Source organism: Cebidichthys violaceus, unplaced genomic scaffold (genome assembly GCF_023349555.1).
Source record: "Cebidichthys violaceus isolate CVI_PGR_0920_01 unplaced genomic scaffold, fCebVio1.0.p SCAF_80, whole genome shotgun sequence".
In the NCBI taxonomy this organism is placed as follows: domain Eukaryota; kingdom Metazoa; phylum Chordata; class Actinopteri; order Perciformes; family Stichaeidae; genus Cebidichthys; species Cebidichthys violaceus.
The window spans coordinates 205,534-219,579 of record NW_027176965.1 but is presented as its reverse complement, the minus strand read 5'-3'; the positions used below and the strand labels follow the sequence as shown (position 1 = coordinate 219,579).

The window sequence follows — 14,046 nt, the reverse complement described above, 5'->3', positions numbered from 1 at the left end:
AACGGAGCTGTGGCGAAGGGATTAAAGAGAGAGAGAGAGAGAGAGAGAGAGAGAGAGAGAGAGAGAGAGAGAGAGAGAGAGAGAGAGAGAGAGAGAGAGAGAGAGGCAACGCCGCATGTGTGGAAATGGATCACCGAGCACCACACGCACACACACACACACACACGCACACACACACACACACACACACACACACACACACACACACACACACACACACACACACACACACACACATTCCCCGTCTTTCTCGGTCCGCTTGTTCTCCTGCGCTGCTGCATCGCAAAACAACAAGGCCGGGGAAAAGCGGCGGCCACGCGGGTAACAGAGAGGCCGTTTCTCGGGGAGATCGCGCTAACCGTTCCGATCTTGTTACGCAAATTACCGGCAGAGCGGCGCGGCAGTGGGTCCGCTAATGGAGCGTGCGTGCCGCTGGCTTCCGTGCCCTGCCCCCCCCACCCCCCCCACACCCCCCTCTCCCTCCCTCCCTTCCGACTCCCGAATGCCCTTATTAATGAGCTGTAAGCTAGAGGGAGGCATCCACCGGAGAAGCGCTATTACTCACACAGACACACACGCGCAGACCCGGACTCAAGAGCGCACGGACACGTTCACGTGCAGCCAGTCTGTGAGAGAAGGCTGTTTGCAGTCACTGCATTTTTAGACAACAAAAATACTGAATGTGTGCTATATTTCTGCTTCATGTCGGACTCTCTGCATTTTAAACAAATGGCTGTAAAGAACTAACACTGAAACGTGTCTCCTCGTGTTTCAAACAGGTGACATTGTTACCGAGAGGACACGTTTTATTCAACTATGTTGATTGATTTTACAAAAAATATATATAATAAATAGTATTTGTCAACATGAAGGTCTACATGCTGTTCCATAGAATACTGGGAATTAAGTCTCACTGTGAAATGTATCTGCTCAAAAATTAGAAATACAATTTCCATGAAAAAATAAACTACTAAATGAAAATATTATTTTCAAGGTAGCTTATAAGTTCACATATTTTTGTCAAGCTTATAGTCAAAAGGAAACTGCATTAACTTGGAACATAAAAGTGTCAGATTATAAGGACAGAAAAAAGGATCAAAGTCTTTTTTATTTCACTCTTCTTCTTCCTTGCCAAAACGTGCTACATTACCCAAAATGCAACTTGACCGCTAACAGGTTAGTTAGAGATTTGCGTGTATAGCGGCTAATGTAGCCTCGAGCTGCTAGCCTCAAGAAGGTGTGAGGATCTGGCTGCAGAGGTCTGGTAATATATAGCAAACCTATTTCAAAGTGCTAAGAGCGCCTGACTTTTATATAAGATTCCTTAAAAAAAAAAAATTGTTAAACTGTCCTGCTAAAATCCAAATACACTGGAAAAACAGAGGAATTAGTCGTTTTAATAGCTTCCTTATCTAAACTCCCAGAATAAAATGAATAAACTATAGGAAAGGACTCGTACCATTACAGTGTCACACACCGCCATGATGCTGATGGGTTCTGCTCATCAGCGGAATAAAATGTATAGTAAAGATAACCAGCTTCAAATCATAACAATAAGCGGCTCACGTGGCGCAGAGTGACAGAAATGTGTTTTTTTAAATGGCAATTTTGGATCAGAATAAAAAAAAAATCGTATTAAACCTGCGACAATACTGTTACTGCTTGGATATGATCTCCCTATGCATTTCATTTTCAGAGCATTACGCGTTTCTCTCTCTCGAACAGAACCTCTCCCCGTCCCATCCACAGCGATAACCTCATTACACCGTCACGGAGCGGCATGCAGCGGGCCTGTCCGCTCCGCTCCGCCCGTCTGTCTGCGATCGGAGCTGTTGTGCTTGTTGTCGTTCTAATTGCTGCGGCTGCTTTCGCCTCCAGCTTCCCCGCTGAACTCAGACACCCGTGCCTCACACGTTTCAGGGAACACGCAGCAGACGTGATGACAAGTACTCGAGTTCCCACTCAAGGCTGCCTGTTCCCACAGCGCACCCCCCCCCCCCCCCCCCCCCCCCCCCCCCACACACACACACACACACACACACACACACACCTCCCTCCCCCCATCCCCACCTCCACTTCCTCCTCTCTCTCCCTTTGAAGCCTTGTGGGATGATGATGATGACACCCGCCGTAATCGGTGGATGCTCAGCTCCTGACACGACACACAACCGAGAAAAAAAAAAACCCTTCCGTAGTGGTCCGGGGTTTGCATTGTCACATTCAGGCACAGTACGTCCCGTCCCCCCCTGTCCCCCCTGACAAGTGGAAAGGCCTTTCACGGGGGAGAATAGAGGGAGTCTGTGGGGGTCTTGATTGACAGCCCCGTTGAGGAAGCGGTTATCTGATCAGCTGAGGTGCACATCTGCTCTGCTGACCTGCTTCTTTTGGATTTCTCTGGATCTGGGATCAGTCTATCTGCAGAAGGGGTTGGGGTGTGTGTGTGTGTGTGTGTGTGTGTGTGTGTGTGTGTGTGTGTGTGTGTGGGGGGGGGGGGGGTAGTCAGTTTGTGTAGTTTTGCTGCTGAGGCAGATTTGGGATTGAGGGGATGTGGGTAGAGTGGGACATAGTTACATTTACTCAACCACTGTCTTCACATCTCCAAGGTGCTGTTGTACTCCTCCTCGGCCTTTCAGAGTGAAATATTGTACTTTTCACTATTTCTTTGACAGCAGTAAGCGTAACAAAAGACAAAACCTGTCAACATATTTTAATAAATGAAGAATTATTGAAGATTAAACTTGACGGCAGCAGATCTCTGGTCTCCGGTGGGACCAGAGGAGCTGGACTCATGATGCTCGGTGTTTAAACACAGTCAAAGTATTATCTGCACAGAGAACAGTTGTGTTGCTGCTGGTTGACTTCCTCCTGATGCAAGCACAAAACAAATGCACAGGAGCGCTCGTCTGTTTCTGTTCGGTCGTTTGTCATGTTGTGTTGTTATTGTGTAGAAGCTACAACTGCGTTCCATCGTGCAGAATGACAACACATGATCCTTGAATCCTTAACCCAAATAATAGTTACAGTAAAATCAGCTCCACTTGACTATATTCTTATATGTTTAATCATCATAATAATGTAACACTGACGGACACCATTCTGCTGCAATTGAAGTACTTTTACTTTTGTTACTTTGAGTGCATTTTGCTGCTAATACTTCTATATTTAAGTAGATTGGAATTTAACTTGTAATGGAGTAATTTTACATGTTTTTACTTGAACTAACTAAAGTAAAGGATGTGTGTACTTCTTCCATGGTAAGTACATTTACGTACTGTACTTAAGAGCAGTTCTAAAGGTACTTCTACTTTATTTGAGTAATTCAATTGGATGCTACTTTATACTTTGATGCCACTCCATTTCAGAGAGAAATGTACTTTGTTTACTTGACTACATGTATTTGACAGAAAACTACAATAGATTACTTTCAGCACTATATGATAAAGACTAAACTATAGCGTCGCTCCAGCAGCTACAACCCTGCTTATGTTCATCCATCAGTAGTCCTGATACATATCTTGAGTACATTTAGCTGTGATCCGTTTGCTTGTAATGCAGAGATGTTACTGATAAAGGAGCATTGTGGTATCACTACTTTTACTCGAGTAAATGACACGAATACTTGCTCCACCACTAGCTTCAGGACAGGGAGTCATGGTAACGACGTAGACTAAAAGAGAAGGAGATGTAGGTGGGACAGAGACAGAGACAGAAACTCAACCAGCAGGTTTTTGCCGTTGACATTCTTCCCATTCTAGCTGAGCAACTATTTTCTTTTAACGATGATTCATCAGCTCTTGTACGGTACAACCTGTGCCCATCCACCTCTGATGGAGTTTCAGCCACCACCTCCCTCCCTCCCTCCCTCCCTCCCTCCCCTCCATCATTCCTGTGGGCCCGTCCCTTAAAGTGCCTCGGAACTATTCTAAATATTCATTCACCGAATCAGTCAGACATGTTTTCATTGAACACCAGACAGGTGGATGTATTTTTTTGTTGATGGCTACCCGGTGAAAAAAAACATGTTGCTCTGTAGTTTCAGTCGGACCAGAGGTGTTTACCAAAGCTCGGGTTTCAGACCGAGCACCCCCCCCAAAGTTCACATACTGTGGCTGCTGGTAAACAGGGGGGGTGGGGTGGGTGGGGGGGATCAGCTGTTCTCCACTGCTGCTGGAAACTGGCTGGTGCAACAGTTTGTTTTGAGGTGTAATCTGAAAAGCTTGTCAGTACTGTAACTGGCTTAGACTAAAGTTACCCTGAGGGGAGATAAGCAGGCCTGTAATATCCCTGCAAGGACTGCTGCGGATAACTCAATAAAGTGTCAACTTTATTATTTTTTTTAATGACATTTTCATTCCACATTGTATGACTGTTGTTGTGTCATAATTGAACAATGGCAACAGGGATACCATTTTGGGGCGTGTGCACATTGATTTAGCATCAATTACTTGTGGCATCCTGGACTCTCGCTATGTGTTCCACCAGCTTTTGTAGCGACTGATCAGAGGAGCTCTAAAACTCTACTAAACAGAGAACAATTAGTCAAAAATGATTGGGGGAATACGCCAAAACACAGCTTTAGGGGTGATCAGTGGTGTGAAATAACCAAGTAGGCTACATTTAGTAATAAAGTGGAACATTTTCATTTAAATCAATGACTGTTTGGTCACTATCTATCGCCAAATGAGGGAACAACATGGTGATTGAGCCCACTGGTGAAAGCCTTCGCATTTTGCAGTATTATGAGCCGGGTGTTTGTGGCAACACTCCTGGGAAAGGCGACACTGTTTGGATCTCTGGGAAGTGAGATCCACACTTGCAGTAAGGCATCAGATATCATGATATTTTTGACCAGATGCTGTACGGGTTCACTCGATATACACAGTGAGATTGTTTGACATGTAATCATCAGAAATGTGGACACGATGAGTGAGTGATTAAAGACAAATAATGGAACAGTCTGGTTAGTTCAGATGATGACATCACGTTAATGTCATGCAGCCTTTCAAACCAGGAAAAGACTCAATGCCATATTAGGATATGAAGATGTCAAGCTCTAGTGTCATATCACGATGACTTTTGCTACAGTTTTCAGGTATGCATTTGTTGTTTTCTTCTTCCCTACCCCACTAGTCATCTCATCGTCCTCACGTTTATCCTCAGACCCGTTTGGGTTGGGAACCACTGGACTAAACTGATCACGACCAGCTCCACCTGAACCAGCTACGCCAGTAAACATTGATCATATTTAATAACACCAGTTATGTCACTGGTATCAGGGGCTATTTTGTCTGCAGAGGGACTACTTTTACTTTTGAAACTTGAAGTATATTTGGCCGACAATACTTTTACGAGTTCTACATCGACATATATTCAACCTCTTGGTAGTTATATTTGAATAATACTTCTTCCACCTTTGGTGTCACACTGACAGTCAGTCTGTGAATGAAATCGAGGCTCTGACCACTTGTTGCCTCTGTTTTTCTCTAGATGTGGGCGCGAGTCAAAAGTGGTTTCCTCATTGGTTCAAAACCCGACTTGTCCCGCCTCCGAGGAAATCGCCATCTCATTGGCTGCACCGAGGCCGCGAGCGGTGGGCCGATGGCCTGGATAATGAATATTCATGTCACCGGTCCTGCTCGGTCGGGGCCTCACCCGTGGCTTGTCATCGGAACAGAATGTGGGATGTGGTGATGTAACTGTCGGTTTTCTTTCGCCGGAAGACAACTCATCGCACATAATCACGGCACAGCAATGTTTAAGTTCGGGATGTTGATAAGTGAATGGACAGCTGGTGTGCGTAAATTACGCGCGATAAAGCATGTTTAGATCTGTTTTGGATCTGCACTCTATGGAGTTGGATTCAACACCTTGCTGTCAATTTGAAGCCGCTCCTCTTCAAAAAAAAAAAAAAAAAAAAAAAAATGTGCCCAACGCCTGCGCTCTGCCGGGTGCTATTTCAGGTCATTTGGGTCCGGTTTCAACTGCAGCGGCAGAACTTGACAAACAGGTTCGTGGGACCGCCTTCAAACCAAGACCGGTGTTTCCCAGCCTGAATAAATACGCACCGTTTCTTCCTGTAAACCAGAAACTACAACAAGGGCTCCGCCACTCATCAGGGGCTGAAACTAAAGTCGCCTGATTTACCGGACAGCCAATCCCCGCTGCAGCATTACTGACAGGCAGACGCTCCTCTATAAGCCGATCAACCCAGAATTAAAGCGGGGCACTCACAGAGGAGGAACAAACAAGACAAGAAACTCGCATCGCTTTCATTTTTGCTCCATCAACCAAAACAAACGCTCGTCAACATGATGATGCAGCTGCCAGAATCCTACACCCAGAAGAACTCCCTCTTCAACGCCATGAATCGCTTCATCGGCGCGGTCAACAACATGGACCAGACCGTCATGCTGCCCAGCATGCTGCGGGACGTCCCGCTGGAGGAGGACAGGGAGATGAGCTCCATGAAGTCGGACGAGGACGAGGGGGACATGTACAGCTACTACCAGCTGCTCAAGTCCATCCGCTGTGACATCGAGTGGGGGGTGCGGTGCGCGGCGGCCGACGAGAGGCGCAAGGAGGGCATGACGTTCAGCCGCATGAACTCGTCCATCTCCACCGTCTCCAGCGCGTCGATGTCGTCCGAGGAGGACGAGGAGGAGGAGGAGGAGGACGAGGATCTGCAGAAGCAGTTCCAGTACCACCTGACCGGGCTGCAAGGAGTGCTGTCAAAGCTCACGCTGCAGGCCAACTTCCTCACCAAGCGCTACAAGCAGGAGCTCGGGATCGGAGGATCGGGCCAGTAGGGCAGCCCACCGTTTTTTGTATTGGACTTCTCTTAATAATGGGCCTTTTTTATTATTATTTTTTTTAATGCTGCTGTTACTACTACTGATGAAATTTGTGGACAAACATTTGAATGGTAGAGAAAAGAAAGGGGGCAGCTTATATCTCTCTTTATGTGGTATTATTGACTGCGGATGTGTCGATCCAGAGGGAATGCGTTGTGTGCACTTAACGCCCAACTCCTGTTTTGCACTACAAAGTTTTGTACGCATCGCGCATGCCCTGTAACGCACAGATGAAACATATTTAAACCCTGTTATTTAATGCATTATTTATTACCTCACACTGTATAGTTTGAGAACCTAAATGTTCTGCCGAAAGCCGGAGAAGGAGAGGACCGCATGAACCCGCATGGGCCGTGGTCTGAACCGCCCCCCCACCTCTCCGAGGGGAGGGGGGGGGGGATACTGATGAAAGATTCGGCTTCCTGTTTGTGTCGCCGATGATGTCAGTGTGTTCAGACGGACGTGGCCCGTGTGTGTGTGATCGGTGCCCCCTTCGAGCCGGACGTGTCTGTGTCTTTAAACTGTGCTTTATGGAGGGAGGCAGATGCTCACTGCCTGTGATCTCCTGTTGGCCTACATGGCCGATGAACCAGAATGGTGCCTCTGCATGGAGAATAATGAGAGGTTTCCAACAAGATGCTTTTGTTGTCATTGTCATTTATTTGCTATTATTATGCTATTGTTTGGACGTGTCCATCTGTCAAAAAAAGAACAAAGGCGTATGCACCTTCTGCGCCACTTTTGTACTGACATTTCTTTCTAAAAAAAAATAAACTTTTGTATGAACTTACTTCATTTGTCCCGTTGGTTTTTCACAAATGCAGTTTTGCTACATGTTTAACTTTATAGATCACAGAACAAAAACTAAATGTGGAATTTCCTACGGAGGCTAAAACCAGTTTGGTTTCTACATGTCCTCCATTGTGCAGCGTTAATACAGGAAGTGCCTGACATATCACAGGTAGAAGCAACGTCAAAAAGCACGTTCATCATGTGTGGCATAAAACATCTGCATACAAAGCATACAAATATAGTTGAAAAGGAAATATATTTTGTTTCATGATCAAAGGTGTTTTACTATAGAATTCAGAAATGTCAAAAGACAAAGTTATACAGTTATACTAACAACACCTTAGATCAGAGACAGTATTTCCTGCATCTCTTCTTTAGTGTCTTGTTGTCTCCCCTCGGCTTAGAAAAACAGCTGTTTTCTAACAGTGGGAATTATTTAGCCCATGATTTCCAGGCAGTATTTAAACACGCAAAGAGGCCTCAGCTGTTGTAGATAATGTCCAACCACTGCACCTAAAACTACAGCCCTGTTGACTGAGAACGATATGACGCGGCAGTATTATTGGCATCTGTCGTAAAAAAACAAACTTCAAAAGGATAAAGAAAAATCTAAAAAACATAATTTGCACTCTAAAAAGACAGTTCCCCCTCGAAGGTGGATTCAAAATACCTGCAGGTTGAGGAATGTTGCCTGTCAGTCAAGCTTCAAGTGGCAACACCTTGAACCTTCTCAACTCCAGAGTCAGGAACCTGTGGAGCAGCATAACCTTACATGTATGAGGCCATCTTGACTACTTGCAAAAGTTTTTTGTTTTGCTTTAATTTCTCTCAAAGTGTTTGTGTTAAATGATATTTCCCAGAATACACTGCAGTAGCTGTGTTATAGAATAAAACAGTGAAAATGTGAACGGGACATCCAGTAAATAGTCTGCACTGGAATCAGTAAGGACTGCTTTTTATCTTCAAATTGATATTTATCTTGAATAAAGATAGGTGTGTGTTTGTGTACAGGTTTGCATGCATGTGTTGTTTATGTTAGAGCTTGTCAGTTGAAGAAAAGGAAAGCCCAGGTCTCCGTCATTGTTGTTTGAGTAACTGTCAGTGACAGCTTCAAATGGGAAAATGGGTGCAGCTGGAGTTTCAGAGTCATAACAAGTCAATAGGGTGATACACACCCACTTTCCACTTTCATTCTCTCTCTCACACACACATGTTGTAAAACCCCCCACATAATAAGGAGAGCACATGCAAATATGTCTGATTGATAATGTTAATTTGCCCCCATTCAGTGGAAAGACAACCGCAGTGGAAACAGAAAGCCACTTTAATAGAGCTCAATGTGCCGTGGACACACAGACGCACAGACACAGTGAATAGTTGACATTCACTTTATGAAGCGATACTGCAAAATACCAATATTTGGGGTACAATTCCTTGAAAAGATTTCTTAAAATAACAGCTTCGTTTTCAGATATAGGATCCAATCTGTGAAAAAAAATTCTGAATTCTTTCATTACTTAAAATACATTTTTTTTTTTTTTTTAGAAAAATGACTAAATACAGTCTAGTTTGCCTCTTTTCAAAGACAATCTTACAGACTCTGTAAATCCAGACAAAGTCTTACGAAGGGAGCAACACTCCCTAAACATCTTTAAGAGACACACCTTTAAAATTCTTTTGTTCCCTGATCCAGAGTGTTTACAGATGCAGCAGCCACAGCTAGCTGCATTTGACTGCATGAGGTCGGTTTTTAAAAACATCCACTGAGATAGCCTTATCATTAACCTTGAGCTGAATGCCAGAGGCTATCGCCTCGACCCGTATCTCAAAGCAGTGCTGGTGAGCTACCAAGGACAACACAGAACTTCCTCCTGAGGCCTTTTGTTAGCGTTTTATGATAATGAGAGCCGCATTAAGTTGCAGGGATTTTTGCAGTTTTTGACCGGTGTTTAACAGGAAAGTAAGCTGTTATTATTATAAAAGTATTACTCAGATCCTTTACTTAAAAAAAGGTACTATATAATAAACATATTCAAAAGTAAATAGATTGGAGTAAGAAGTACAATATCCCCCATGAAGTGGAGTAGAAGTATAAAGAAAAAACAAGTGAATGTATTTAGTTTCACTACTGAATGATGGTAAAATCCCCCTAAAAAATCCACATAAAACACGCTGCAAAAAAACTTTGAGAGGGGATTTCCCGACAAGTTATATGTTGTTTATTTTTGTTGAAGTAAAGTACAACACATATGCAGTGAGACTTAAAATGAATACAAACGTTTTAAAGCAGAGTTGTAATATACAAGTCCAAGTCTTGACAAACATCTGGCCCCTTCGACGACGTAACTCAGACCGGTCCGAGGTGCTTTTTGTCCCTTTGAGCGCACGGTAGAAACAGGAAGTACAAGAGAAAGCTACAGCAAAACAAAAACAAATTGATGCTAAACCATCTAAAATACACGTTGTCTAAAAATGGACAGTCAAAACCCAAAGTCAACGAGTAACGAATCACGCTGCGTATTTATTAATACAGATTCAGACGACTATCAATGCGTAAGTAGCTAACTTAACGATAAACTCACTATTCGCTTTTTTTTTAAGCTAACGTTAATTAGCTAGTTTGCTACATAACGTGTCACAGTTAGCTTGTTACGCGTTTGGTCATTTTGTATTAGAACTGATTGATTAACTATTCGATACGTTGATGTATGGATGCCTGACACCCGCATGGTTCTCAATACTAATCTCTTAACGGTACAACTGAGCTGCCAGTCATTTAACATGCTAACTAGCTGCATTAATTGCCCTGTTGAATATTGGCGTTGTAGCGCAACTAATTAAAACATCCTCCAAAACTAGCTTAACTGGCTCACTTGCTAATGGAGCGCAAACATTACTCTGTTGTGTCTGACAAGCTAACCAAAGCTAACCTGCCTGAGCATTACCAGCTCAACGAAAAAGTGTTTATCAACGTTGTATTCAGACATGCAGGCGGAAAGAGTCTGCGGTGGATAACATGAACAGAGACCACGAGAGTTTTTTATCTTGAGACGATAACGCGATAAAGCCGGTTGAGTCAGTTTCACTGAAGGTGAAGGAGAGAAGTACAACAGTAATAGCACAATAACACCAGTGGTAGAAAGTCACTAAATACAAGTATTCGTGTTCTTTACTGAATTTCTTGTACTTTACTTGAGTATTTGCGTTGTACTGTGTGCTATTTTACACCTTTGCTTCAATACACGTCTGAAGGAAATGTAGTTTTTTTTTACTCTACTACGTTAATAGTATTTAAATAAACTTACTAACTGCTTTGCAGATCAAGATTGTACAAACTAAATCCGCAATCACAAAAATCCATTGTTGTAGATTAAACTTCCCAGCAGTGTGTAAAGCAGTTCATATTTGCCCAGCCTTGTTCAACAAGTATTGCTAACGTCAACAATAATGATCCAGTTACATCATAATATAACATATGAACAGGGACCATTGAGTGCTTTTACTTCCGGTGCTTTAAGTATGTTGTTCTGATAATACTGCTGCACTAAGTAACATTTTGGAAGCAGCACTTGTATTATAGTGTGACATTGCTACTCTTACTAAAGTTAAGGATCTTAATACTTCTACTTCGTCTAATTCAGTGACCCGGATATTAATACTAACTGTTATATATATATATGATATATTATATATATATCTCCAAGCCCTGATGACGTCTAGCTAAGTTTGAATGCACATATTGTAAGTTGCGTCGGACCAAAACATCAGCCAGGTGAATATAATGTAGTGGTTTATAATGTTGCTGTCTTTGATAGCATTTCACTGTGAGTTGTTCCTGTAGCTCTGGAACAATGTACGTCACACTGCAGGCCAATCAAACACAGACTAGGAACTACCCAGGGCTTGAAACGACACCTCTCTGGCAAAGTATCAAACGCAGCAAATTGCACATCATGACCTTTACAAACGTGTCTGCACATTAGATCCCATTGAATTCACACGCGGTACACACCCTGAGGATTTGTTTAAGAGATGACAATAAACCTGTCTCCACAAAAAAGATCTTCAGAATAACCTCGTTAGGAAACACCCGGCTTGGATCGGTCGTAGCTTGTCGCGGAATCAAGGCCGGCACACGGGCAGATCAGTCTCTGTCTCCGGTGCGTCCGTGTTAATGTGAGAAGGTGGAACTTTCTCGTGTCAGCAGCTTTAGGCTCCAGGTCGTCGTCCACTCTCTTGGCCTGACTAAGAATGCTGCACTAATGCTGTCTAGCGTTGAGCCCGAATCTCTCCTCTGACGACAAGCAATCGCCATGGATCACAGTGTCCCACACACTAACTTAGTAACCCAGATACAGACGGCTCACAGTGACCAAGCCAGCCGTACCAGTTTGAGTTTGGTATCAAGTTTCAAAAGAGAACAAACTTAGTATTCATTCATTCATTCCCCATAATTCTCCCGTCCTATTCACTATTCATGTGTTCTTGCATCAGTTTTGTTCCTTGCGTCATCCTCTTTTGTCAGTTGAGCAACAGAATTTCAGTAATGATTCAGTGCCTAATCGTCGCTGCGACAGTGAAGTATAACACGCTCATGAATCTGTCCGAGATTAATACTATTTAGGCCTACTTGTGCTTTTTGGGGATTTAATCCCGATAAATCAAACAGAAAAAAAGAATCTGCAGTATTTTGATAATCGACTTATCATTGAAGAAATCTTTCTAGCAAAAGCAAACATTTCCGTGACTTTTCTTCTTCTTCTTTTGTTTGTCTTTGTGATCATTTTTAGGGTTTGTCAAAACGAAAACATGATTTTATGACTTCACACAGGGCAGATGATTAATCATGATGATTAATAGTTAGATCAAATATTTGACAGATTAATCATCAGTAAATCATCGTTGGTTGCAGCCTGACTTTACTTATTGGAAGTGAGCCGACGGATCTTTGTTGAGTTTATTGCGACTCCTTTTTTTTTTTTTTTTGCTGTGAAGTGGGGATGAAACTCTGAGGTAACTCATGCTGATGTGTTTGTGCATGCAAACCATGACACAGACGTTTGTGTGACTCGCATATCACAAGGAGGGAAATCCACATCCCAAAAAATAGCATAATAAAAGTTTTCAAAAAGCAAGATCGCTCGTGAACTATTTATAAAACAATTTGTAGGAAAAGGCAGTCTTTTAACACTCCCACCGTTCCGTACTGGGAGCCATCGTTCAAATTTAATTAAAACGGTAATAAAACGGTAAAAGACTTCAAAGAAGGAAAAAAAAAATCTCTCTTTTTTTTTCTGTCTAGTGTATCCAGAAATCTTACGTTACTGCAGAACCAAGGTATTAAACAACTTGAAACCCACTTCCATACATGAAATAGAAGCGGTCACATAGATGTCCAGGTCTTCTGTACAGGGCCACACATGTGGACACAGGTGTACGACGGTGTGTGCAGAAGGCCACAGCAGCGGTATTTGCCCGACGCGTCCCGCTCTGTTTTGCATGCAAGACTTCTACCAGGCCCTTCATTTCTCCCCGAGGCTGTTAGGTCGAACTCGCACACTTCTCATTCCTCTCATTCCTCCGTTCGTTTTTTCTCTCTTGAGTAGCTCTCATATCTGCTTCAGCTTTTGCATTTTTTTTTTGCTTTTGCGCAACAGTGTCAGCTTCTAGTTTTTCAACTCACTCAGCTGTCATTGAACAGCGTTCGGTGCTTTCATAGCATGTTAAAATGTGTCAAACGCATGTGGAGGTGGCGTTCATGAAGCCCTCAGATGTCTACGGTTGTTCCTCGAACTCCGATCGTCTGGAAGTGTACGCAAACAACATTTCATTGTACTTCCTTTCGTCACACACACACACACACACACGCACACGCACACACACACACACACACACGGTTGCACACAAACAGGCATGTTGGAACAAATAGTCTCCTCAACACGGTCGTTTCTAAGCTCATGATTGGAATAATGGCAGCACTGTATTTGTGTTGCACTTCTCAGGAAGTTTGCACAACGCTTTACTTAAACAAAAGTATTGTAAGAAATGCGTATGTCGACTCTACACTTAAGTGCATTGTTGTTTTCTTGTTATTCATAGATGTGGGCCACATACTGCACAGTATAAGGAATTGTTTCTGATTTACAGGTGGTGATTTTAAGGGTAAAACGAGCCACAGGAACCTTCTCCTTAGTAGGATGGTAAATATTTCCTCAAATTATTTGTTTTGAATCCTTGACTTTTATTTCACACCGGATAGTTTAACTGTTCATAGCTTTGGGGACACAGCTATATATATATATATATATATATATATATATATATATATATATTTATTTGGCTGAGTTGTATTTCTAATTGGTTATGAAGAGTTAACTATAATATTAAAGGTTCCCTGTAGAGT

General features: G+C 42.9%; 2 protein-coding genes across 2 annotated transcripts in view; both read left to right on the top strand.

The window, feature by feature from the left end:
- The first annotated feature begins 6,073 nt into the window (after positions 1–6,073).
- Positions 6,074–7,641, top strand: LOC137866325 (mid1-interacting protein 1-B-like). The gene has a single exon (XM_068702142.1). It carries the CDS (start codon positions 6,309–6,311, stop codon positions 6,804–6,806), a length of 498 nt encoding a protein of 165 aa, XP_068558243.1. The 5' UTR covers positions 6,074–6,308; the 3' UTR covers positions 6,807–7,641.
- A 2,412-nt stretch (positions 7,642–10,053) lies between these two features.
- The window catches only part of si:dkey-100n23.5, a 31,596-nt gene continuing 27,603 nt past the window's right edge, over positions 10,054–14,046 (top strand). Inside the window, 2 exon segments of the mRNA XM_068702084.1 lie at positions 10,054–10,196; positions 13,791–13,843. Coding sequence (XP_068558185.1) covers positions 10,116–10,196; positions 13,791–13,843 — 134 coding nt within the window. The 5' untranslated portion in view covers positions 10,054–10,115.